This window comes from Drosophila simulans, chromosome 3R (assembly GCF_016746395.2).
Source record: "Drosophila simulans strain w501 chromosome 3R, Prin_Dsim_3.1, whole genome shotgun sequence".
NCBI lineage: Eukaryota > Metazoa > Arthropoda > Insecta > Diptera > Drosophilidae > Drosophila > Drosophila simulans.
In genome coordinates, this window is record NC_052523.2 from 25724920 (window position 1) to 25752650 (window position 27731).

Here is a 27731-nt window from a genome sequence, read left to right on the forward strand (position 1 = left end):
TGGCTATTCGAACACCATCGATAAGTATCGCGCTAAGTACATCGATGCCCGATGCTTTTTTACATCACTAGTCACTTTGTTAATCAAAATATTAGAAAAAACTCCATTTCCGCCTCGAAAGTGCATTTCGCGATCGCGCAAAAGTGCTAATAAGTGCGCGACTTGTTCGTTGATCTTGAAAGCTCTAGTAGGCGATGAAAATCAAGTGGAAAGCGATCGTTTTTTCTTCTTAAACTTTTACTTACGGCAGACACGCACACGCACGCAGCTCACCGACGCACTCGCACACACACAACCACTCGCACGCGGAGAGAAGAGCAGCAAGCGGAGGAAGAAGAAGCAGATCATCAAACTTAGAATTTGCGAGGTGAAAATACGAGAGGCGAAGGTTTTCCCAGCACCGAAGATCATAAATCGCGAGTGCGTTTTCATTACCAACCATTTTTTGGTGGCCATGCCGGACTTCCACCACCCCTCGCCCGTGATGAAAACGGTGCTGCCAACTTGCTGGCCATTAAACAAATTTTTTTTTTTGTGAATGGAATATGGATGCTGTTGCGCGCAATTTTCCCCACATTTTCCACACAAAATGTATTTAACGCCCACTTTCGAGTGCTAAATTTAGTCGGCCGAGCGGAAGGACGAAGCCGCGTCCTTGATAAATCGATGTGCCAAAAGGAAATGCAAAAAAGCGCGGGACACAGAGGAAATAGCGGTGAAAAGAGTGGGCGGGCAGCTGCCGTGAGGTCTTCCGCCCCGCCCCGCCCCTTGTTTTGTGTTTGCGCCTTTTTCCATGTCCTTGCAGTCGGTTTACAGTTATTGTTCTGTGGCACAAGTGCAAAACTCGGCAAGGGGAAGCCCCGCAAATGTACACTGTACATATGTATGTACATACATACGCGTGTATATTAATTATGAAGCGCCAGCTGATTCCAGTTCGGAATTCACATGTTTTCGCCGGTTTATATATATTATATTATATTTGGAGTCCTTCGGGCTCAACAGTTCAGCTTGGTTGAAATACTACAAATCATACTACAAATATTTAAATCAATAGTTAATACCAATTTTAGATTTTCTGCCAGTATCCTACTGACGGTCAAGATGCGTTTGCGACTCATACAGGTCGAGAGTTAGAGAGTATAGCAAATAATTATTTCATGTTCAGCTGAAATCAAACTGCCATGAGTCAACTTAACTTCCGTAGAAATTCCTATGAAATAAAATGGATTCAGAAAAGCCGAGACTTGCACATCCGTTTGTGTCAGAAAAACCCAGATACACTTTACAGGAGTATTTTTATAGTATTCAGTTTATTATTTGTGGGTGGAAAACTATAAAGTATCTCTTTTGGCATGACCTTTGCTTAGTCATCCGCTGGTGAAAGTTCAAGTTCAAGGCCTTGCTCGTTGATATTGATTGGCAGTCGTTTAATGGTTGCATACCCTTGTGTCCTCGATCCGTAGATTCCTGGGCACCGGCTAGCCGTGACTGAGAGGAGGAGAAATTGCACCCGCCCGGCACACAGCACACAGCATGTTCAGTGAACATGGGCGGATTCCTGGATAAGCCGAAAACCGCCAAGCACAATGACGAGGGCGAGGGCAACAAGCTGCTCTTCGGGGTCAGCTCGATGCAGGGATGGCGGTCGGAGATGGAGGACGCCTACTATGCTCGTGCCGGGCTGGGGGATGCCCTGCCGGACTGGAGCTTCTTTGCCGTGTTCGACGGACATGCCGGATGCAAGGTGTCGGAGCATTGTGCCAAGCACCTTCTGGAGAGCATTATCAGCACCGAGGAGTTCATTGGAGGCGACCACGTGAAGGGCATTCGCACAGGCTTCCTGCGCATCGACGAGGTTATGCGGGAACTGCCGGAATTCACCCGGGAGTCGGAGAAATGCGGCGGAACTACCGCCGTGTGCGCCTTTGTCGGCCTCACGCAAGTGTACATCGCCAATTGTGGTGATTCGAGGGCAGTCTTGTGCCGCCAGGGTGTTCCGGTGTTCGCCACGCAGGATCACAAACCCATTCTGCCAGAGGAGAAAGAGCGCATCTACAATGCCGGTGGCAGTGTTATGATAAAGCGCGTAAATGGCACCCTGGCCGTGTCGAGAGCCCTTGGGGACTACGACTTTAAGAACGTCAAGGAGAAGGGACAGTGCGAGCAGTTGGTATCGCCAGAACCGGAGATATTCTGTCAGAGCCGCCAGGATAGCGATGAGTTCCTGGTGCTCGCTTGCGATGGAATCTGGGACGTGATGACCAACGAGGACGTGTGCAGCTTCATCCACTCGCGAATGCGGGTGACCAGTAACCTAGTGAGCATCGCCAACCAGGTGGTGGACACCTGCCTGCACAAGGTGAGTCCTGATTACCATGCATATTGTCAAAGTTTTCACATGCTGTTCATTTCTTGACAACAGGGTAGCCGCGACAACATGAGCATCATCATCATTGCCTTTCCCGGAGCCCCGAAGCCCACCGAGGAGGCGATAGAGGCTGAACATCGTCTGGAGAAGCAAATCGAGAAGATCACAAGAGGTTGTCTTAGTCGTCTACTCTGTTTATAACTAATCGTAAACTGTTGACCCATGGCGTAGTGGTCTCCTCCGTCTTCGTGTCTCTATTGAACCGAAATACGTATATTTTGTACCTTGAGCGTCACGACCTCTTTATATGGGCTCATCGATGGCCTACAGTCCCGACCCAAAGTGCTTCTAGAGCTGTATATGCCCCACTTTGTCCAAAACTAGAATCTTACAAAACAGTTCCTTTCCGAAGTAGTTCCAAAACGAAAAACAATACCAAAACGAAAACCAAACCATTGCCATTACTAATGCCAAGAATGAACTCCTCGCACACCCACCGCAAGTACAGTGGAAGCTCTATTGGATGAATCATAAGCACTGATAATCTATATGTGTATTTCTAATATTTATTTAGAACAGTTCGAATTTACAAATTCATATCAACAGCAATAAGGCTCAAGTCCGTTTTTTTTTGTTTACAAGAGTGCTATATAAATGTTGTTTACTACATAATGCGGCTCATTTATGCTCATATTCGTGGTACATTTAGATATATTCCTTTAGAGAGCTTTCACCGATATTTGCCTGTATAAATATGTAAATGGGGTGTGTGTGGGCGTTCGACCAATATCCTATCACTAATGCATAGCAAATACCTGTATAGCGTGTTAGTTTGTCATATCTGGTGGCTGTGCGTGTGGCTGACCAGTGTTCGTCTGCCCCGTGTGTGTGCCTGAGTTATAGTATTATTTATACATGCCTGTGTGTACTACAGCCACTGCCAAAAGCGTTCCATGTATGCGAAATCCAGCCCATTTAGCTTTAGTCGTACATATACACCTAAATAATAACAATTATCGACGAACCTGCCCGAGCTAAGTAGTTAAATGACCCGTCAGCCAATTTGTATATACATTTACGTACATATACGTATACCCCATTTGATACTAGGCGCGATGCGAATCAATCAAACGAAATTGCAATACTTAACGTACGCAGGTATTGACACTCAAAACAAAACTTGGAATTGATGTATCTAGTAGGAGTAGCGAATTAAATTACTTTCTAAGCAAAATCAAATAGGAGAATAGAATGTCTTCAGAGAAGATTCGTTGTAGATAGAAATGTAAATAAGCTGAATCGCTGACCGAAACTTTGAGAAGCAATGAAAACATATATTTTATTAACTAGCAAACGCTCAGATGAACTGTAGTCGTATTTCTTGAATTACGTATTTAAAGCAATGAATAACCCTTGTGGTGTTTATCCGAGACTTCAGTATTCGAGACACCAAAGTGAGGTTCGGCCCATACCCGCAGGCCGAGCTTCAGACGTGACCTTGTTGATATAGACAATTACTTTAGCCCGAATTCGTACGATTTACAATTAGCCAGTTAGTGAATAGACGTAGAGCATGCATTGCCCACCACAGTAGCTAACCCATTAAGAAATTATTTAGACTAAGCAATAAGCCGACGACGATGGCAAATACTCAATGTCCAGTGTCCAGACGAATTACTTAGCCTAGAGTAGAGTAGCCAAAGGAGTTGGAATGTTATAGAATGTATACGTAGGTTAACGAAACCGAATTGTAAACCTTATGCTCACCAACTGTTGTGCTTGTTGTTAACGAAGGCAAACGATTACTCCACCCAAAACGATCAGACATATTCCACTCAATCTAAGCAACTCCCCCGAAATATTTGTACCCGGGTGCCATGGTGAATTGGTAATCCAGTCAAGAGTGTAAAACACACACAACCCACAGCCCAACATACACGACTTTTAGAGATTAATGAACTACCATTGATGCCAGTCAAAAATATAACTTAACGAAAGTTTTGAAAACCTAAGCCAAAGTGTTTGTGTGCTGTTCTATTGGAATCATTTCGGTTTTCATTTGCTTATTGCCATTTTCTATTCACACTTTTGTTTCTTTGCTTTATTTATATTATGTTCATTTCGAAAACTAAACAATTCTTAGCTCTTCATGATTTCGTGAGAGCAGGTTTCAACTAATGCCTAACGTTTATCTAAAGTAATTTGGCCAAAGGAAAATTTTAGCCATTCGGTGTCGTTGTTTTACGGTTGTTGATCGCGCCTCGTTCTACAATTCCCAATTTCCAATACACTATTGCCACCAAATCAGAGCGCGATTTAGCCGAATGGGCCAAATGTCAATGCAAGAACAAGAAACAGAAAGCAATTCAAATTTAAGATGAGTGAGCATAAGGTACGTCTATACTTTTGTAGTTTGTAACTTTTCGAAGCCACTTTGTCATTACGTTATCGTTTATCTTATCGGTTGATTGGTTTGATTTTGTTTTGCCTACACCCACCCAGACCCCGCCTTCAATAAGTTTTTATCTGTGTGTTAATTGTAAAAAGTGATCCACACAATCCAGCAGATAATCGAGAATGCATGTATCCCTAAGCCACAATGGAAAATTGAATTGAACAAAAAAGTTCTATGCAATCCCTTTGCTCAGAAATCCTGTATTGAAAGTTTTCAGTTTGCTATGATCGGATCAATTGGATTGTCTTAAATGTATCTAAGGCTTTTTTGCATTTTATTTCCCAACAAATTATGCAGATACCATCATTGCGAGATTGCCAAGACTTCAAAACTTGTTAATGACTGCGCTTTTCTATAGCAATTCTTGCGCAAGTAATTTCCCTTGTTTTAAATCGCTTGAGAGGGCCACACATACCCGTTTTTTGATATTTTGTATGACAGCGTTCGTATCTATATATTGCATTTACTTAAAGTAGCTTAACTGTGTAATTCGTATTTCTTTATGGACCATTTATGTACATAAATATTTATTTATAAACGTCATTCGAGCTCTAACGCAGTGTTTGGTAAACCGCACATTACTAATGACCGACTTATCTCTGATTTTGTTGCAGACGAGATAGAGTCTAGCAAGGTAACCGACTACGTGGATCTGCTGAAGTGTCTGCAGAACAGAGACGACATCGAAGGTCTTCCACCCGGAGGAGGTCTGCAGTCCAAGTGAGTGTTTCATGCCCGTAAATAGCGTCCGGCGATTGCTAATCAGTGCTGTTTTTTGTTTACCTTTGCAGATATCACGTTATCGAGCGCACATTCAAGCAAGAGTTTCCGGATCGACCATGTGAAGTACGAAATCTGTTCTATAATCTGTAACTCAGTTCGCTGCGCTTTCGCCAATGCTAACACATATATTTTATCGCCTGCATAGCACCGTTTTTGGCCATTATAGCCGTAGCCTTTGAAATTGCCTTGTTTTTTTCTGATTCAATCAGTAGATCGACACCAGCGGATTTGGTAATGATAGAGCTAGCACAGCAGTTCATTCGATCGTCACCATTAACCACTGTTATCATCGTGCCATGTTTAGTTGGGTTCCCCTCGCCCCTTAATCGTAACCTCTAATCATGGCTGCCTATTCTCTTTCTTTTTTTCTAGCTGTATGCATATGATGATATATGAATTTTGTAATGCTAATTGTTCATTTTTAAACCAACCAACCAACAACCAACCAACCAGCAAGAGAACAAAGATAACTAAACACCCTATGCTTCACATACTCTAAATGTAAGCAGATAATTCATAATGTTGCTCGTCTAGCCCCAACATCATCATCGACTCCCCTCCATTCTGTTTCGCTCTGTTTTGTTTCCTTTGTTGCAAGACTTGGGAGGACCGCATGTCTGTCACTGCATGTCTCATCCATATCAACCCACTTTCGTTTCCGCTTCCGCCGCAAGTGTGCATCCTGCCTGAAAATGTCCTAACCCATCGGCTGCCCATCACGGTCAATAATCCAGATATTTGTTATTCTTGCAGAGTCCAACGCATTAGGTTGCAGTCGAAACACGAAACAAAGCCAGTTAAGAAAAAGCAGCAACCAATCAGATCAGAACAGAAAAGAACAGAAGCAGAGCCACACAACTTGAACGAAGCAAAAACATACAAGAACACACACCAAACAGTTTTCTACTTTGATAAACACAAAAGAAAAACCTACTAATAATGATAATAATAAGAGTAACGATACATTTATAGTTTGTACGAAGCAGTCCTAAACACAACAATACGAACAGCCACGCCCACACAACTTTAAGATATAGGAGAGATCTAGAACAGAGCGTACCTGAGCAGACCTCAGAGACTCGGAATCGGACGAAATCACGAGGATGGCTCAAAGCCAGCGCCAGGACCACACCGAACAGATTACTCCGATCGGATCCCTCTGAAGGACCTATCCATCTATGTGCACGTTGTAAACCCTCTGTGTGCCCTTTCGTTCCGTCACTCCTCCTCATCAATCAGCTATCAGCAGTAGGAAAAGCGCCGGGAAAAACTAATGGAAAATGTGGTATCAAATGTTATTGAGAACGGAGGACAGTTAAGAAACCGCGAGAGTCTCGCTCAAATTTTTGTGTAAAAGAACTTTATATTTTCATTTAAAAACCATGTATTAACTATTGATTCCGAACCGAAAACGGACCTTTGTAAGTTGTAAAACGTTTGTTACCTAAAACACCTTTTGTTCACCTTTTTTATATGTGTACGAGAAGATGTGTCGCCAAGCCAGAAGCAGCGAAACTTAATAATGTAAAGTAAAAAATGTTAAAGAAAACCAGAAAAAAATGGTAAAAGGAAACCAAACTAGCAAACAAAACCTGTAACTATCTATGTACGGAAACGAAAAAGTAATACCTAAACCTTAAGTAAGAGAAGCAAAACAAAAGAAATCCACAATAATGTCCGATCTTAAAGAAACGAGAATGAAAACTAAGAACTATTAATTTATAAGAAACGAGTTGATGAAGAAAATCTTAAGAGAGAAAAGCAAAATTACGCTCGAGTTTGTAGTAAATGTTGATAAAAAAAAACACACACTCCGAAGCTTTTAATCAGTCAATGGACCCATCGTTCAGCTGCACAGTGTACCAGTCGTATCATCTCCAGAAGCGACAAGTGTTATCCTTGGAGGCGGTCAGGATGGCGTCTCCTGCGTAGCTGTAGGCGCAGCTGAACACCTCTCCCTCATGCCCAGCCAGCACTTGGGAGCACTGTCCGGATTCCGTGAGCCACAGGCGAGCCGTGTTGTCCGCTGAAGCTGTGAGCAGCATGCAGCCACTGGGACTGAAGCACACCTTGGACACCTCATCCGAGTGTCCTGCCATTAGTGAGAGCATCTCCAACTCCGAGGATCCTTCCAGCCTCCAGACCCTTGCGGTGCAATCGCTGCTGCAGGTGGCCAAAAGACGGCCCGCTGCATCGAAGCTCACATCAAGCACCTCATCACTGTGCCTGGCAGCCAGATAAAGTTCCTGGTCCAGCTTTCGAATGTCCCAGATCCGCGCGGTGTTGTCCAGGGAGCCAGTAGCAATCAGAGATCCACTGAAATTCCACACGCAGTTGGACAACTCAGCGCTATGGCCTCGCAACTGATGTCCTAGACTGCAAGGAAAAACTTCGAATAGTGATCTTTTTGAACTCAGATCTTCACCCACCTCTTGCTCCTCACATCCCAAATAGCTGCTGTGTGATCGAATGAGCCGGTGAGCAGCATGTGACCATCGCGATTAAAGCGGGCGGCAATCACTTCGGCTCCGTGATGGGTCAGTTGCTGGAGCTCATGGGAAGTTTCCACATCGTAGATCCTTGCTGATCCGTCCAGGGAAGCAGTGGCTATGGATTTTCCATCTACCGGATGAAACTCAGCGGCCACCAGTTCTGCGTTGTGTCCATAGAAGGTGCACAGAGACTGGCCACTGGTGGCGGACCAAACTTTTGCGGTGCCATCAAAGGATCCAGTCACTATCTTGTCGCTGAAAATAATTGAAGAAGATGTCAGGTAATTTCCAGATCCATCTCTGTGTAGATGAACTAACCAATGGGGAAAATTGAATCCCACCGAGAAGACAACGTTGTCATGGCCACTGAGGATGTGCTCCACCTGAGCCGTCTGGGTGTTGATCACATGGCAGGTGCGATCATAGCTGCCGGTGAGGCAGCGTTCGCCACTCCGATCGAAGGATACGTTGGTCAGAGGCAGGATGTGAGAGTTGTGGCACTTGTGCAGGTAGAACTTCTTCTTCACAGGCTCTCGCAGTTTCTTCTGCAGCTTTTCCAGAGCCTGTTTCAGAGCACTAAAGGCGTTCTGTGACCTGGCGACACTTCCGCTGACAGGACGAGGTGGAGGGTTCTTCTCCAAGTCCGCGGGTGATGGCTCCTCCTCCGCTTCGGCTAAGGTTTGCAGTAGGATCCTGTCTGCCAGAGGCTCAATGTTGGTTCTGCACGAAAGAAGTACTTGCATAAACTGCATCCTTGCAGGATTTACTTACTTTGAATCTAGGTCAAGTAGATCGAAGTGACGCAGCCGTTCATTGCCCTTCGTGGTTCTATAGTTAATAGCCAGTCCTGGAAAAAGCCAAGATAGTCAGTAGCTACCTAGCACTTTGTTTAATGACCCTTCTCACCTGGCGGATAGTAGCGCAGGAAGATCTTGGTGGCACTCATTCTGAGGTTGTTGTGACTCTGGCAACTCAAGAATTCCAACACGGCGCATTCCGCTGGATGTCAGTTTGCTGACCTGCTTTAATTGAGCCTTTGTTGATTGGACTGGCTGCCATGCCAAAAGTATTGTTTGATCGATTCACCTTGGCTTCCTTGTGCTAGGTCTGTGTCGAGGACTTGGGCGGTTCAAGGATGTAGGGTAATGTATTCGTATTCTATGCAGGAATGTGACTCTGTACTCCCTCTTGGTTGCGTTGGTTCCCATTTGAAAGGAGCTGAATTTCAGTTCTCTCAAAGCTTTTCTAACAAAAGCTTATAATAGCCAGTTTTCCTACTCAGCCATTCATAGAACCCTATTTTTTATGTAAATTTCTACTCACTACTTGTGTAAATAATGGGCTTGTAAATTATATTTTAAAATTGAAAATTTTATACATCTGCACTTTATTAGCTTGATCTTTAAATATATAAGATTCTGCTTAATCTTTATAAGCACCCTACAAAATGCAATAGTCACGCATTGTAATACTTAGTAATTGCATTATTGATTTATGGTCGAAACTCTCGACTTTCTTGGTCAAGTCAATTTTAATGACGAAAAGCACATGACTAATTAACTTTGCCAGACAGCAACTACTGTGTGAACCCTCACTAACCCTTGACCTCCGATTGTCCTTCGGGGAACCCCTTTGGCATTTGACAGGAGCGACCGGCTAAATGGTCTCTGGCCATTACACCTAATTAGCTTGTTCAAGATGGGAAACGGAAGGCAAGGACCCCAGAGGCCAATTGGCTGCCGACACCTGGTCGCATTTTTAGCAGATTTACCATATGTCCCACGTGGGCGGACACGCACCCACCCGCAAATCCCTGGCCACCCTGCAATTAGATTGCTTCACCTGGCTCGTTTCGGCATTTTCACTAATTTAATTTGTTCAGTAATCGGTGCCTCGGGTTAGGGAAAGGCAGTGAGCGGGATTGTGTGAGGACCACAGGACGACATTCCCAGAGAAGCGAGTTGGACACCCAAGGAAGCAGGAGCCTTAGCCAGCCCACAAAAGGCCAAGTGGAGTAACTACCGGGGTTGTGGGTGGAGGACACAGCTCCACCTCTGCATGGCCCAAAATGATAAGTAATGATTAGATATTATCGCACCCAATTTCAGTGCACAGCAGCAGGAGAACTGAAAGCGACAGGCGCCAAGTTAAGTGGACAGGGAAAAGTGCGAGGAAATCTTCGGAGCACTGAGAAAAACCCAAAACCTCTCCTTACGTTACTTAATTTAATATGTCACAGATTTAGGATATTTGGTAAACCTGAAATTCTCAGGTTTTTTCCTCAGTGTGTTGGAAAATCGCGCAGAAAAGTTGTGTGGGTGGAAAAAGTGCGATAAGATGGCCAGAGTCTGTGTGTTTGGTCAATAATAAAACATTTCATTGAATGTCCATTGATTGGCGAGCATGGGAGCAGTGACAACATGTCGAGGATGTTGAGATGGAAATGGAAATGGAGCCGGGGCAACTGTGAGGAGGTCCAGTCCCCACTGCCATTCCCTGGAAATAATCGGATGGGGCGCTGAGCAAAAGCAACAGCTGCGTTCCGCTCCAGAATATTCATCTCTTCATTTGGAGGCACAGTGGGTAATTGGGATGCCACAGGACTCGTGGCAAGCGGAAGCTTTGAGGAAATCAGAGACGAGTAAATGGCAGTACGAATGGAAATAAAATCAATTTAAAAGCCCATAAAACGGTTTCATAAACAAAGCAACAGTCGGGGGCAGGCGAAGAGCAGCGGTCGGATTTGAATATATGCTCAATAAATTTTTGTTGATTTCCGGCAGGCGGCTTCACTCGGAATCACTCTGTGTGTTGTTAGCCATGAAAATGCCGGCTTGCATAAATTATAGACACACATACGATCCTTACCTTTGCCCCAACAAAAGGAGCAAAACCCGATTTTATTGCCGCATTTTATGGCCGTTTGTTCGACAGTTTGAGAGCCGGGTTCCTTGTTAACCATTTGGGCCAAATACTGCTTGAGTGGCACAAAAACTTGGCGATACCACATTTGCTAAGCCGATAGACCAGTCGAATTAGAAGGATGAGCGATTTATAAACAGATTCTCGGTTTGTGTTTGACTAAGCGACATTGAATGCGATTTTTCCTCTCCTTTCGGTTTGTCCTGCCCGCGGTTGTTTGGTATTTGTTTTTTTGTTGACGTGTGTGGCTTATTTTCAGGCTTTCAGCTAAAAGGAGTCGTTAGTGGCTCTCTAATTGGAGAGGGAGACTGAATGGCTGGCCGGCTGGCAGGACATCAAACGGTTGGTAATCGAATTGCCGTGCCATGCGGCACTAAAATCATTTTCACAGATTTCACAGCGCAGCCAGCGTCATCTGAGTGGTAGTTAAATGGTATAGATTTTTATGCATATTTGTTTACTGTGCTCTCGCATCCGGTGGATGTCCTTTGATCAGCAAAACAAATGGACAACTCAGCCATTTCCTTTGTTTTTAATTCGAAATTGAAGGAAGAACGAGAGAAATCAATGGAATAAAGGAGTACTCTTCTGCATTTTCTGTGTCTAAAAGGATACAACTTTAAGGATATTTAAACACCCTTTTTTACTAACTAAAATTCAAGAGAGCTAGTTGTCTTAGGCGCCATTTTCGAGTCAATAAACAACCTACAAACCTGATCCTGTGCGAATCCCCATTTATGACGTATTCTGCGGCCTGGCCACTGAAAAGTTTACGACTTTGATAAATGAAATTGTGCTTGGCCTAAAACACACAACAGCCAGAGCTGAGTTTGCCTGGCCATCCCTAAGGTTTGAATATATCAAAATCCGAGTTGCCCGGCAGCCAGGCAGCCGACTAAAGTTTATGGCCAAATTGTGTGCAGGCTGGAAACCTTAAACCGTTTACTTCCCAATTGAAATGCAGACGCATCGAAATGTTATAAATTTAATAATGGCCCTCTCTGCAGTTTGGCCATCCTTCTCGTGTGTGTCTGTGTGGGTGTGGGTGTGTGTGTGTGCTCATGTTTTGAAGTTTTATTGTGGGCTTTATTAAGCGGCAGCAGGAAGTTCGGCAGGCAGGCACTCTGTGTGGTTAAGCGGCCGCATCAAGTATACGCACCATAAATCAGGGTCAGCACCGGCAGAAGCTCCCTTTTCGGGCCAAAACAGCGTATTAAAGGCATTAAGCGCGCTCTTAAATCGCCTACATGGCCGTTCGTCATAACGGTAAGTGGTGCTTAAAATGAATTATGCATTGCCCTCCGCAGATATTATATTAAATCATACGTATGTACCGGTTGCCCTCGTCCACGTGGCCCAGCAAACGTGTGTGTTTTCAAAGACTGATTGCAGGCCACATTCGTTGGCCGAGATTTTGCTGCCATTAACTGCTAGCCACGCCAGTGGGCCGGCTAAAAGATGAATGGCATGTTAATTTGTGCGCATTATAATGGCCATTTATCTCCACTGATTTCTGCGGGGCGTCTCTTTTTGCCACAACTCAAACGGGATGACATTCAGCTACGAATGTCATCGATCGCCTGCACTTGACACCCAAAGACAAAGTAATAAACAATTAATTATGCGAAAGGACAAACGTGCAGTAAGCCATGTCTTAGCTCTAGGCATTCAACAAGTTCGCTTGCATCACAGAGAGAAAACTTAGGATTGTGGGAAACCCATATATGCTATATTCAGTTTCATTTTACCTAAAACTAATTAATACTTTGTTTATCTCTCACTTGCAGGGCAATGGAATCTCATATTTTATTCCGTTCTAGAGCAGCGAAATCAATTGCCCACATTCGCATGGCCCAAAGGTGAGCACTTTTAATTATACGATTGTGTTGCCAGTCCCTACTATTATGTATTCAAAATGTTATCGTTGTAAATTATAAAATGGAATCCATTAATGCAACACATACACACATAGTGGTGTGTGGGTGCAGCCGCACAGCGGAATGGCGGGCCATCTATGCAAAATTCATTTGCCCCAAATAGTATGCAATGGGAAATGTGCGTGAAATTTATGCAAACAAGGAACATTGGCCAAAATGGTTGTTGGTTGTCGCTCGGATGGCTCATTCCGTGTGTGCAAATGACTTTTGAAGCTGCTTATGTAAGTCGCATGCACTCATGCATGCTGCATCCTCCCAACACTCAGAAATCTTTTCATTTTGTAAAGTTTTAATATGGAAGTATAAAGTAAAATCCTGCTAAGAAATAGGTTTCTTACTGGCGATCTAAACTATGTCATGAATATATTTGCAAAATCATTGACGCAATTTATCAAAACAGGGCAACTGGCGTAATAAATTCGGGCAAATTATTATGGCTCAAGGAAACGAAGCACTTTTGGCACTCAAAGTGCACAAATATGAATTTAATTAACATCAATTGGCAACATATTTTCAATTTGCACCTGTGCCAGCGACGAGAGTGGAACATAACCGAAAGGAAATGGTCGAGTTAATTGCATATTGCGTATACGCCACGTTGCCGCCACGAGGGCCACAAGTGGCAAATGCCAAACGTTTTTGTTATTCCGTTTGCCAGTTGTTTGGCACGAGTTTGTGATTTCGTTTTTTGTTTGTTTGTTTGCTTGTTCCTGTGCTTTGTGCATTTGGTCGGTCGTGTTTCGCCATACTTGTGTGCTTATGGGTAAAGTTTTCTGGTTTCTGGCTGGCAAAGTTCCTTCATTGCCATGGCATATTGGGATTTTTGTGAGTTCCAGCAGGGCGGTGGATTCAATGAAATCCGCTCGACCGCAATGACCACAACTTTCGCCCAGCAATCTCGATCTGATGTGACTTCACTTCGCCCGTGCCCTGCAATGCAGAGTGCAACTCAATCAACATTTATTACACATACGCGCCGTGGTACAAAGCCGAGTTGCCGAGTTGCGGAGAAGCCCTATCACAGGGTTTAAGGAGTTTCTGTAGTTCTCGACGAGCTGTTGTTCATTTTCAATTCGTTTAATGGGTCACTTGGGCGTGCGGCCCGAAACTTTTCACGAGCTGGCAAACAAGCCATAAAAGTAAATAGCCAGCAACGTGGAGCTAGCTGAGCTCATATTTTCCACAGCAACTGAATGCGGATCTTTAAAGGGAAAATAGCTCAAGTCACGGATGCAAGCTCCCACTATTTACTCTGGCCAGCTTAAGGATTTAGGTATCTTCGTATCCAATTAAGTCTACTTACTCAATAGTTACACCTTCTTTTCTCTGTGTGTAATTGGGCGCGAGTGTGGGTGGTGCTCGGTTAGCTCGACGGTCCTTTGGCAACCACAAAAGCGCACGCAACCGCACACCTGCAACATTTGTGTGCGGTCTGCAGAAGGGCCACGCCCCCATACCCCCGGGCGAAATCAGCGCCCACCGTCACAGGGCACCTTAAATATAATCGCGGCAAATTTAGACATTGTTGGCATTCGTGCAAAATGATATTTGAGGAAGATAATCGCCCTAATCCAATGATATGGCCCGCCCACGCAGCCAGCTTGGCGGGCGAGGGGCTCAAAGGACGACGGGGGGAGGTGGCGGAGTAAGTCATTCAACCGCTCGTTCCTGGCGCACAAAGTTCCTCTCACGTCGCCTATTAAGCTCACTTTCAAGTCAGCCTTTGGCGTTTGTAAAATAAGCTTAGCTGCCTGACTCTCCTTGCCATCCTGTGTGTGTGTGTGTGTGAATGTCCTTTTCCCGTGTGTGTATGTGTTTGTGTGTGTTTTCTTAGCACCCGCACGTTTGCCTTTTATGCATGCCGAGGCACATGCAACACCTCGGCACGCAGATCCTGCCGCAGGACATTCAGTTCGTTCAACCAACGAGGCTTGCGCTTGGATTTTATTAAGGTTTTTTATCTGCAATCACGGGCCATTCGAAAAGCTAATTTTTGGAAGGACTTCGAATATTGTTTTAATATGCGGCTAATCGAAATGGAATCTATGGCGCCCTTGTGGCGATTAAGGTGCGGTCAAATCATATTGATTAATACGATTTCAATAATGTGCTCAACAAAGCTTCCTGTGGAAAACGTTTATCCGCGATTAATTTAAAGCATTTGGAATTTCGCTGAAAATCCAATCATATCGTTGCCACGATTTCTCCTTTGTTTGCTTTTTATTCAACTCTTATAAATGATTTTCGTTCGCATTGCAATTTAGATAAAATCGCTTTCAGCAGAAGCGCTTTTCCCCAAACAGCAGCCAAAAATACGTATAAATCTCGCCCATTTTTCAGTGGGCATATCCCCGTGCCAGTGGGCGTGGCCGGGCTGAAATCGCTCTGTCACGTTTTAATCGCTCGAGAGATTAAAATAAACTCAAAAGTGCAATGAGGATGTGAGTGCGAAGTGCTACAGAAATGGGAAACATATATGTTGCAGGGGATTACAAAATTCTGCGATAAGTAGGCTATTTTGAGACTACCCAGCTGGGTGGTTTGTGGGTGGTTTTACCTGCCCGACTTGCTTTTCATTTTATTTTTTGGCGAATTTATTGCGTACCATCAAGCAGGTGGTAGTGGTTGAAAATTGGCTGGTGGACGCCACGGGGAGCAACTCGTTCGTGTTGGCACGTTAATTGAAATTCGTGGATCCCAGGTGGGGCATACTCATCCATCGACAAGGCGAACGCTGGCTCGGCAACAGGGCCACAATTTATGCGGGCACTGATAAAAATGGTTACCACTTCCAAATAAATGTATATATACATATATATATATGTATTTATTGGTATATATGTTATATATCAATCTCTCAAAGTTAATGTATTATAAATATATATCTCAGAGTTTATCTAAGACTTCTCGCTGTGTAAATATTACGTGCTCGTGTGCGTCTGCCGCTTGTTCGTTGCGCGTTGCATGTTGCATGTTGCTCCTTGCGATCCGTTCACCACCACCATCGACGCCACCACCCCCTTCCCCCTGCAACGTGTTGAATTACATAATTTAAAGTTCGCTACGGAGCTGCATAATCCCGTTGGCCTGGCCGGGCTGCTCCACAAGTGTCACACACATGGCGCCCGGTCGAGGTCCTTTTATTAGATCAGTGGCCCACCGGCAGGACGAAGTTTACACGACACGAACTTTTCTCGGGCACCGCCTGGCCAAAGCCAAAGTTGGAAATTAAATTCCTTGCGTAAACACACTCCTCCTCGCTGCTCTGGAAAACGGAGAGGGAAAGGGTTAGCCGCTTGCATCGATATCCCGGTCGTATACGTAATATGCAAATGTAATCAGTGCCCACATTTTATGTTCCTGCGTGTGTGGCCGTGAGTGTGTGCTCCACTTTTATACGCGCCTGCCAGCGCAACTTTGTGCTCCAGACTAATCCAATCCGCGGCCAAGTCAGCTCCAATTCTAGCAAACCGCATCACCCGAAGGTATTTTTAGCAGGAAAACAGAGGGTAGCAGGTACGAATTCTGTCACTTCTCTTGCATATTGAATCAATTGGTTTTGCTAATCGAAATGGCAAACAAAAAAGAGTTGTAATTTGCATACTCGAGCGAACTGACCTCTTTCACCTGGGGAAAGTACACAGATCCCAGCAAATAAGCACATATTAAACTTCCCATAAGTAGCAGTGCAGCAGGAGAAGATTATTCAGATTCCTCTAGATCTCTCGCCATGAACCGGCTCACAACCGCGATTTTCTGGCTGGCATGCATTAACTTCGCCTCTTCGACTTGCTGCACTTCTGCGGCGACTCTGCACTTCAAGATCCGTGGCGGAGTCTGTGGAATAGTGGGTGCGAAAAGCAATGGCACTGGCTGCAAGATCACCATCTGCCCCAATGGAGAGGCTCTCGTGGGAAGCTATTGTGGCAAGGCGGCGTGCGATGTATTTGGCTGCCAATGCATTAGGGGCTGCCTTCAAGGATCTTTTGCCAAGGACTTTCTGCAAAAGAACTACATACACGGCATCGAGTTGCTGGGCACAGAGAGGACCGAGCTGTGCTTTCTGTGCCAATACATACCTAAGAAGATTGAATTTGAAATAAATTAAAGAGCGGAACCCTTTCAATTGAAAATCGAGTCTGAAAATATTTTTCAAATGCCATACTTTGAATTGGTAGCGAAAAATCAGTTAGGGTCCTTCTTTTTGTTGCTCCCTTTTTCCACTCGACATGTAAACTGGATTTTCCGCTGCCGACAGCCACCCCTACGGTTATTTTTCCGCCTGCCCTAAATGAAAAACATCCGCATATGGAACTAGTTTGGCATCCAAACAACAATGGCATAAAAAATGCGGCACATCCCCCAGCTGGATATTTTTTGTCTAAGCGCGGCTGGCATTGTTTCCATACGAACGCCATCCTTCAGCTTTAGTTCGATTCTACGCTACACTCTGCTACACGGCTGTCAATTTTAATCAATTCAACTCGAATGTCCATCAACTGGAGTAGAACTGGAGCTCAAAATTTGGGATTACTTTAAAAATTAAGAATTTCTCAGCATTTAGTTCATATTTCCCTTTATACGCCTGTAAACTTCCGGCTATTCCCGGAACATTTCTGTTCAGCTTTGATGGAAAAACTTTGCCTGAATGTGGATTTCCTGCTCTCATCTCGAACTGCAAAAAATTCTATTGGAGGTGTGTGCATTTGTCGCCTTTTCAGTAATTGAATGCGAATGCTTGGATTTAATTGGAACTGCACGCCCTGTTGATTTCACACACAAACTGAATGCATACACATTATTGACAGGGCGCCGAGTTGATTCGAGTTGAGTTCAGCGGCGCTCAGGTGCTTGACACCTACCACTACAAATGCCCACTCACTCGCTCGGATGCACTGCGCGAAACGGGGGTGCCTTGAAGGTATCCAGATTGAATGCGAGTCTAGGGTGTTCCTAGACTCTCTTTGAAGTACTGGCCACTTTTTCTCAGTGCTGCGAGTCTCCTGCTCCTGCAAATCGAACTCGGTGCACACCGAACGTTGACTTATTCATATTGTGATGACTTGGCGCAACTTTTTCTGGCAGCTCACAGTCCTTGGCAATAAAATATAAATGGAAAACCAGGAGCTCTCCTGCCGCCGGCGGTGCAGACTCCCGCCCTAATTGCCATGGCAGCTCGTTAGCTTCAAAGAGCCCGCGGCGGAGCAGGCTAATGGCAGGGCTAATACCAATACTATGACTTATACTAATGCCGATGCCGATGCCAATGCCATTGGCCGCTGGCCGCCACTCGACCTGGCCCACACAGAATTGGCCAAGCGGCCAGGTAAACAACACGAAAAAATATTAAATGAACCGCAAAATTGTGCAGCTGGCCGAGCTGGAAGAAAAAAAGCGAGAAAAAATAGAAGGAATCCAACATCATAGTGAAAGAGGACGCTCGTCTGCGGGTAAAGGGCCACCGATGAGAGGCTAAATATAAATTGGCATACTTGCACCCGGTGACTCGGCCTTGGAGCAGATCCCACTCCCCGCCAGAATCTCGAGTACGCACCCGTCACCCGCCATCAACTTTTAAAGCCCAGTGCGGCTTTCTTCTTCCACTAAGCAGACCACTTTCAATTGCCAGTTCTCCTGTTTTCATTACATATACATATATATTTGTTGGTATACTTGCCCCACGAAGCGCGTCCAGCCGCAATGTAATGTCCTTTGTCTGTCCCATCCTCCCCACTCCGCCGTATCCTTCGTATCCTCCGTGTCCTGTTCTTCCAATTCCAATTCGTGTCCTTTACTGCAGGCAGTTTGCATAGCAGCGGATGGAGCGAAGAGCGTTGCCTACTTAGGGGCTGGGCAATTGCCGAGCATAAATTGGCGGGCCATGGCTAAAATGTATAGGGATTGGCAACAAAAAGCTGGCTAGGACACGCTCTCTCCGAGGAGTTGAGTTTGCCTGAGTGGCAACTAATGAAATACTGACTGACTATTAGATTAGATTTTAAAGGCCAAGGAATAGCATAATACATGAATTTAATGAGCCTTGCCATTATTGGTTTTTCTAAGCGCGTTCTAAGAAATATCTGATTTGAATTGTAACATTAACTGACATTACTTATTGAATATACATTCCTAAATCACTTAACTCACCATCGAGTTTTCCCGCCGTCGACAGACATAGTTTCTGCCTTCATTTCTCAGCGCGACTGTCTCTGAATTAAAGTGGCAGCGACATGGCAATCAGGAGCACCCAGACAAACTTCAAGCCACCCATAGCTGGTGGTGGGTGGCGCGGGGCCTGGGAAGTGGCCACCCACCCAATCATCGGGAATTCCCCGTCGCTCCCCAATCGACGCAATTTGTATTATGCGCCTCAGCGCCTTTGCACTTAATGCCTTATTTGTATTTAATCGCGGCTTCCGTTTCAGTGGCATTCCATTCCATCCACTTTTCGCCCGCGATCCCATCCCCACTCAATGGGAGTTCGAGCAGCAAACTTACAGATACAGCTACAGATTCAGACTCAGGCGCAGATACAGATACAGATAGATGGAGGATGACACAATTTGCTGATTTTTTGCCAGTCTCTGTGCCACTTTGGCCTCCCAATTACCCACTGCCGATGGCTGTGCACGACATTCGTCAGTTGGACTCGCCTTTTCCCGAAAGGATATTCCGCCACTACTGATGATTCCCGGCCTTGTTTGATTGCCCAATGGAGCCTGTCAGCCTTTGACCAGTTATTGGGCGAATAGTGCGACGATAACTTGACTGACTTTAACTTAATTAAAGCACAATTTATGCGACACAAAGTAATTTTAAATGCATTTACCGAATATGTGGACAATTCTTTATGTTCTTATCAAATTTGGGGTAGAGTTTAAACTCACCATGACTTAATTAAGTTTAAATCATTTTTGTTACTTTAAAGCCACTACAAAAACATCCTAGCTGATACCTTTTTTTTTTTTGAGAAAAGTTTGTCTGTGTTTCCCTTCCAGGAAAACCGTAAGATAAACAAGTGCTTTGGCTGCTCTTAAATCAGTCAAAGGGGCCACTGGAGGCCATTCGTTAGACGCCACTGGCAATTATTATGTGCTATAATGCCCGGATGACACGGCGAATTTGGGAAAGTTTTTTATTCCGGGCGCCGGAAGGTCCTCATTTGTTTGGGCAGTTTAAAGTTTTCGCATTAGCCGTATGACATTTACATTTGCCGTGCCTCATGGCACGGAAATTAAGGCGGCCGCAGGACACAAAGGAGCAGGAGCTGGAGCTGAAACAGGAGGGCTGGCATCCGCCTTGCGGTATGCAATAAAAAGCAAATGTAACGCAAAATGTTATTACGCATACGCCATGTGTGCCGCTGTGTCACCGTCGTGCTGCCTTGTTTGTCTTTTAAAGGTTTGTCGTCCGCGCATTACTCGCCATCTACACTGGGAAAATATGCGAGTAACATAAGATGAACTGTTTATATTCCATTTAATTTGCTACTTTAATCTATCGAAAGAAGGATGTACAACTTTATTGAAGTTGACTTGGGAAGAATCCAAAAGAATGCATATTTTTCTCTCTGTGTGTGCGATCCCCTCAGCATTTTTCCCACCCCCTCCTCTCTGTCTGTCTGTGGCTTTGAGGTCGGGCAAAGAGCCGGAGCTCGTCCTGCCCTGAGCTTTTAAAATGCCATTGTTTGCAGCTGCGCTTGGCTTCACCCGACCCCCAATGACCTCCCCGACCCGCTCCAGGCGTTTAACTTTAAGGGCAGATTTCTCTCTATTTGTATTCTTCTTGGCATTTTGCAGCACTTTTTACTGTTTCACTGCAGTTCGCCTCCGTCCGCCGGTCCGTTTCATTATGGCCTTCTAATTTATGCGGCTCAAAGTCAATTTTCCATTTGGGCCGCCTTAGGAGCTGGCTCTGGCGCAGTGGGCGTGGCACTCAACCAATCTGCCGACATATGTTACTGGGCCCTGATTGATGCGCTCCCGATGAGGCGGATGTGGCTGGGATTTCAATAAAGTTTTATGCCATTTCAACGGCCGAGCGAGGAAGGGAGAAACTTTCGAAACAATAAATCACCGATGACTGCGACGACAACCACGTATCCTTCTGTCTGCTGAACCTGAGCTCCTGTCCCAGCCTCCTAAGGCTGAAAAAAGCAGGAAAAGTGCGGGAAAATGGAAAGGAAATGAAGAAAGTATAAATAGAGTCGACTACGCAGACGAATACTCTTGGGAACGAGGCTCTGTGATTCACTTTCGAGCTGGCCAGTCGAGATGGACTGACTCAAGGTCGGCTTTGATGATGGATTAGCTGGTGTCATCACTTTTTCGCCTCGCAAGTCACTAATATTCTTGTGTTTATTATGCGAATTATGCCCATCTATTACGCTCTTTAAAAGTTTCGCTTCTGTCGTCATCATTCAATCAATTTGAGGGCCTACAAGCTTAACTCCAATCCTTTCGAATACGAGTATATGTGTCACCTACAAGATATTTATCCATCTTAATGTCAAATTTACTTCGTTCTCATCTGCTTTAATTTCTATGCTTTGTATCAAAAGGGCATTTAATATTTTCCTGGCCAAGTTCCTTGCTGTTTTCACTGCCATGTGAGAAGACATTTCGGATTTGCTGGGAGCTTATTGCCGCTCATGGTGCAAAGTGGCATGCTGAGGGTCCCGAATTGAGACACCCCAACACACACACACACACGCTAAGTTTCGCCCCAGGACCTACGCACACACACACACACACACTCATACTTGGAATTAACACCATAAATTTTGTAGCCTAAACTATGCCTGGCATGCTGCCTTTGCCATTGACTTTTCCGGGTGTGGGGTGCAGGGGAAAGGGAAACAAAGTGGGCGGCCAAGTTGTTTTTCGCCTTTTGTTTCTTGTTTCTGTCGCCCTTGGTCCTGGTTTGTTTGCCCTGCTGCGTGATGCCCCGCACTGATGTTGTGCTCTTGGAAAATTGGCGGGGAAATGGGTGGAAATGCGAGGAAAAGTGCTCCTTCGGCTCGGAGCAGTTGAAAGTGGTTTCGGCCGTCCCACCGCATTTATATAGCGCAAAGTTGCACCCGCAGCAGATTTCAAGTTTTTATCTGGCCCTGACAATGATGCTGAACCGACTTTAGTTACACAGTTGAAGCCACAGACATTTTAGCCAAGTGGCTTAGTTGTTTGAGGCCGAGACTGAGCTGCTTTTAATTTATATGGCCCAAAAGGTTGACACGCAAACAACAAAGTGGAGAAGAGTGCCTTTCAGAATCCAGTACAAAAAGGAGCCATAAATTTTCGTACTTAATCAGCAGGCGGTGGCTCTTGATGTGGATTGCAGGCGGCCCGTGGCGCATTGCGTATACGTAATGTGGACAATGGTGCGTATGAACGTATTTTTCTGCGCTCATGACCAGGAGATTTGCCCCGTGCCTAAAGGTAATCATGAGGTGGCTAACAATGGCCAATGGATAACAAATAGAGTGCACTGAGAAAAATAATGATATAAATAATAATAATATAATGAATTTGTATGTAAAGAAAGTATGAAAGTCAAATGTCTTCAATGCAATAATATTTTCTAGTTCTTCTATTTGATGGTAATTTGAGGGCTAGATCTTTGGACGCTTTGCCAACTTCCAATTGTGCAAGCTTGAAGGTTAAACATCCACTTCAGTCTTATGTTTTTTTAAGGGAATACTCATTACATTCACCAAACTTGTGGTTTGCTGTGTCAAGAGAGATCAGCAATGTTGCAGCAGGGGCAACTGGAGAACAATTAACTGTCAGCGCTTGCCTCGAATAATGCAAACTAATTTCAATGTCGCCCGGGGAGCGGACAAAAGGGCCAAAGGGCCAAGGGGCGTCAGCCACATGGCAGACCACCACCCAACCGAACGGAACCCACAACAATGTTCATATAATTTTTCATTGAGCTGCTGCGGATATAATCCCCGAGCTGCCGAGCGGGGCCAAATGGAAAACAGAAGCTGCAGCACAATGGCCCTTTGAATCCGCTGGAATCCGCATCCGGCGGATGATGCGCTCGTATCTTGGCCATTAATGCTGATTATTCGCTAATGTCGGAGGGATCGCACTTGGAGCGACTGCAGCCACAGTGCAGTTTAGCCGCTTTAAGTGGCAAAAAGTTGGCAATTCGCAAATCGCTGGGGCAGGTGGCTGTGCCATTCCCTGGGGATAATTATAATGCCATTAGCATGTTTAGACCACAATCTGATTAAGCCGCGCTCTGCCCCTTAGGAGTCCGCTTAAATTGGCTACTCCTCCTACTCCTCCTCCTCCGCATCCTCATCCGCATGGCACCACCAATTTTCCCTCGCTTCTCATGCAAATCCTAATAGAAAGTTAAATGTTTATTTACGCAGCCAGCGCAGTCGAGTGGCTGGGCGTGGCCGTGGCCCCCCAAACTATTTTGTCGCATTTTGCATATTGCAAATAGCCAAAGGACACCCTCGGTTAACCCAAGCTGGTGGGTTAACTCCGCTCCGTTCCGCTGTCCTTTTGGGCAAAGCAATTTCAACTTTCCACTCGGGCTGATGCCGCCATTGCCCAGCCATTTCTTTTTTCCGGCTTTATCCCCACATGAATTCCTAAAGCGGATTTCATTACTGCGCGGATACTGCAGGATCTCTGAATGCTGTTCTAATTTAAGCGACAGTCAGCAGAAAATTGCGCCAGGATGGGGTGCTCCGGGCTAAGTGGGAGATTCCCAAGAACAGATGACTCATGTGCCATGCTCGCAGTAGATTTAAGGACCTTCTACTGCATTTTTTATTGGACACATCACTTCCTTATGAAGTGACAGCATTTTCGCGTATTAACATCGTTCTTCTTTCAAGTTGTGAGTGATTCTATGTTTACATACAAGGTGCAGAGGGAACACTTAAGTTTAGTAAAAATATCCATGGCTTAAAGAGCTTCTGCTGCATAAAAGTTGATAAGATTATTGTTGTAACTTAACGTCTCCTTCTTGATTAAAGTTTCAGAATCCAGCATTAAACTGTCTGTTCTTTCTTAACCCTTTCTACTGTTAAAATTTCCATTTAAGTGGACTCTATCGGAAACTTGGCTTAAACGAAGTTTGCCAAAACAATTCCTCACTTCAGCTGCTTGCGTTTGCGTTTCCGTTTAACTTGGCCAGCACTTCTGGTCGAAATGCACTTGCTGCCGGCTGAATCATGCGGCATTTCTGGCATTTCTAGCCGGTTTCCAATTGTTCGACTTCCTTGCTCGCCTTTTGGCTTTCCAACACGCGCCAGGGCGTTTCCTTTTGGCCTTCCATTTGGGGCGCACTTTGATCATCTTTCGCCGCTTGGCAGTGACACAAATCGCTGAATACGAATACCTACCGTGGAGTGCGACCTTTGTCTGAACTTCAAGGACTCCTATTTATTCGAGCCGGAGCCAAGAATAAATGGTGGCAGACAGGAGGGAGAGCTCCCACGGCAGAGCCAACTTATTTTCGTTTGCCAACGCATTGAAGTCTTCCACTCGATTTGCAGTCCAAGTTGGTCGTTGCCAAAACCAAACCAAAAACCGGGCCCGGTTAACTGCGACCGAGAGACCAAAACCGGTTGGCAAGTTCCTCCTCCGCCGCCTCCGGAGCCTCTGGAGCTGTAAGCTGTTTACCCTAACGCATCACTAAGCGCGCTGCACGAAAATAAATGTTCAGAAACTTGCAGGTGAACTTCGCTGGCCCGTTTCGTCCCGGTTTTGCCCCCCAACTCTTCCTGGTTTAAAATTAGCAGGCGACAAACTGTTGATTCTGCTGGGGAGCTCATTTCCATACCTATGTATGTGTGTATAAGCCGAAGGAGGGGAACTTATTTATCGAGCGACCCCTGCACGTCAGCCCACCACACAAAAGCCTAACCAGATCCGGGGCCATGGACTCATTCAACTTTGCGCTAATGTCACATGCTTTGATTACTGCGCCGTGAAATTTTATTGATTGGCCAGGCAGCCAGCGCCACATGAGCGATGGAACCTAACCAGCAGTCGACAACCCAACCACCCACCCATTAGCATTATCATCTGTATCCCATCCACATCCACATGCCCTGTCCCACAGCCAGTTGCCACCTGGCAAACCATCAGATTGAATGCACTCGCTGAGGCGAGCAATCCGAAGATGCTTCGAAAGTGCAGCTGATAAGTGGGCATCTCAAAGGGGGTTCCATTACTTTATATACTCAATGGCGAACTTTTACTTTGAGCTGCACGATTTCCAGTGCTGTCATACGCCATACGATTCTTATATCTTTAATGCTAATATCAAGCACACATAGTATATAGTATATCCCAAAGATTTATTTGTATATTATTTTAATTTCAGTTCCTGCTGAGAGATGATGGAATGGAGTGCGGCACAGCTACTTTCTTAAATCTTTAAATAAAACTATGAACATATAAAAGCAACAGCTCGCTTCCTTTGAACCCTTTATCTATTCTTCAATATTTTTCTGTGCCCATAGATTGTCACAATCGAATCCACACAGGTTATATGCCTCGTCGCCTCTTTCCCTCCGTAAGTCCAACGTTCGATTTCACTTACGATGTCCTTCACACCGGTTGCTTACTTTAACAGCAGCGGAACAATGGCTAGTAACTCATTTTAAAAATATCAAATCCTTCTTAAAATAATGATTTGAGTAACTTTTAACAATACCAATACATCTCATAAAATATAAATGAATTATAGAATATTTTTCCACACTTGTTCAGGAGGAAGTAATACTATTTTGACCACAAGTGCATGTGGACTACATGTTTGCTCGACAGTCTGAGCAGCCGAAGGATATTAACCGTGGCCGGGGGTCCGTTCCACTCGTGAATGGTATTTATAATGTGTGAGGCGGGGGGCAGGACTCCGGAAAGTGTCCTGCATGGGAGGTAGTTTTTATCTGCAGCCCGGTTGACAGCTGGAGATTTCGCTTGGCTCCTTCCTCCGCTGATTGCTTACAATGTGCCTGTCGTGGAACCATGCCCACCTCCACCTCCAGTTGCCCCTGCCCACTTGGATTCTTTTTGCAAAAAATGCGAAAATCCCTGTTGGAGCAAGCGTTGTCGCCGGCTTCGTCATCGCAGCTAAAATTGAATTGGAATTGCTTCGGCTCCAATGGCAGGCAAACGACAGGCAATCTGTTGAGTCGCCTCTGATTGAATGAGGGGGTCGGGGCCAAGGTCGTCGTTGGGGGTGGAGCAGGGGGAGGGGCACTGGGTGCTCCAGAAGAAATGCGGAACGAATGCGCGTAATGCGCTTGGATGGCTGAATCCCCGGCAAACTGACTGAATGCCGTCCCGAGATACGAGTGCGATTTAATGATAACATGTTGTGCGACAAGCTCCACCGTCATTATCTGTCATTTTCGGAAAATTCTCGGAAAGCATTGATCCGAATCCGTGGAACGTCTTTCCATGCGGTACGGCCTTGCCAAGGTTGTCGAGCGTGGAGGAAGCAATAGTATCTGTATCTGGAAGCGTGCGTTCATCATAATATGTATCTTGCAAATTAGCAGAGATGGTCTAAATATACGAAGCGAAAACAACTATATTACATTCCCTTACAACAGAATTGAACGCGGTACATATTAATTTTGGATAAAGCTATAATGGATGTATTACAAGTTGATTTGATTCAATATGTTTCTTTATTATCAGAATTCTTTTCAGCCGGTTTTACTGTACCATTAACGACGACTGTATAAAGCGAATCAGAAATGGCACACAATCAAATCGGTCCAATTGGAATTCTAATTATCGCAATTACGATAAAAGCGCAGCAAACATTCTGCTTCGTGCGTCGATAAGCAGACTCCAAACAAAGGCAGCAATCGAGATAAAGAAAACATATGTGCGCAAAGGTGTTATTCTGTGAGAAATCGGGCGAATTCTAATTGTGTGTGGGTGAATCAATTGTGTAAACAAAAGAAGACAAAACGATACAAGATACCGAGGAAATGCTAATTGGACGTTGCGCTCTCTAGTTTGAAAGTGCGGTCAAGGCGCTCAGCTGTTTGGCGTTTAGCAACACCGTCGGCTACTCTTCAGAGTTTCCAGGGCATGCTTATATACAAATAGTTAAATACGTAATTATTAAAATATATAATAACTATTACATTATTTTACAAAATTTGTACATTTATAAATGATTTGGCATGCAGTTCTTTATATTACTTTTTTATAGCCTCTCTTACCACACTTGACAACCCTGCTGCACTCTCGCGCCGCCGCTCTCGCTTGCTCCCTCTCTCTCGCACACACGTCATCAGCTGTGGCCCACTAACAACAAGCCCGTCGTCACCAGATGTATTTTCGTGTTGTTGGTGGTTTGGCTGCATTCGATTTCTCCTCAAGTGCAGGCTGAAAAAAGGCAAATAAAAAAGGAATTCGGTGCCAAACATTCCGCGACCACGCAACAAATTGCAGCCAAGCAGCACGTGCCACTTGCTCCCAGAATAAAAATAAACCGGGCGAGGAAAGGCGCCGCATTTGACATTGAACAACATTCGCGGTGCGAAAATAAATCTAGGAAATAAAACTAAGGCCCACACGAACAAACGGCGATATCAGCTGTTCGGCAAGTGCGTGCGGCGGAGAAAATTCATTATTATTTGTGCCATCGGCGAATAGAGGCGCTTTCCCATTGCCCTCCGCATTTTCCACATTCCCCCGCGGCGGCGAGTCGATTTTTCCGGGCAGCGATAACTGGAAATTGCGAGCATATTACGCATTTACCCTAGTGTTGTGTAA

The 27731-nt window shown here is 45.0% G+C and overlaps 3 protein-coding genes across 9 annotated transcripts; 2 read left to right on the forward strand and 1 right to left on the reverse strand.

Moving 5' to 3' along the window:
- On the forward strand, positions 1-27731 carry LOC6730063 (protein phosphatase 1B). Of its 6 annotated transcripts, XM_039295946.1 has the most exons (8): positions 1-187; positions 251-367; positions 1467-2362; positions 2426-2543; positions 5441-5546; positions 5618-5672; positions 12811-12882; positions 25315-25397. In XM_039295946.1, exons 3-7 carry the CDS (start codon positions 1550-1552, stop codon positions 12841-12843), a joined length of 1125 nt encoding a protein of 374 aa, XP_039151880.1. In that variant the 5' UTR covers positions 1-187; positions 251-367; positions 1467-1549; the 3' UTR covers positions 12844-12882; positions 25315-25397. The 6 variants fall into 6 exon arrangements, 5 of the variants coding, with proteins under 5 accessions (XP_039151880.1, XP_039151879.1, XP_016036835.1 ...); XM_039295945.2 differs by lacking the exon at positions 25315-25397 and adding an exon at positions 27166-27731 and having other exon boundaries at positions 1-367; XM_016177771.2 differs by having other exon boundaries at positions 1-367.
- LOC6730064 (dynein assembly factor with WDR repeat domains 1) lies at positions 6870-9431 on the reverse strand. 2 transcript variants are annotated; one of them, XM_002105321.4, is made up of 5 exons: positions 9008-9425; positions 8873-8948; positions 8420-8821; positions 8039-8356; positions 6870-7985 (listed from the first exon to the last, which is right to left on the reverse strand). In XM_002105321.4, the coding sequence occupies exons 1-5, from the start codon at positions 9045-9047 to the stop codon at positions 7481-7483; spliced, it is 1341 nt and encodes a 446-aa protein (XP_002105357.1). In that variant the 5' UTR covers positions 9048-9425; the 3' UTR covers positions 6870-7480. The 2 variants fall into 2 exon arrangements, with proteins under 2 accessions (XP_002105357.1, XP_016036837.1); XM_016174419.3 differs by having other exon boundaries at positions 8039-8821; positions 9008-9431.
- LOC6730065 (protein Diedel) lies at positions 16602-17100 on the forward strand. Its single transcript, XM_002105322.4, has one exon. The coding sequence runs from the start codon at positions 16691-16693 to the stop codon at positions 17066-17068; it is 378 nt and encodes a 125-aa protein (XP_002105358.1). The 5' UTR covers positions 16602-16690; the 3' UTR covers positions 17069-17100.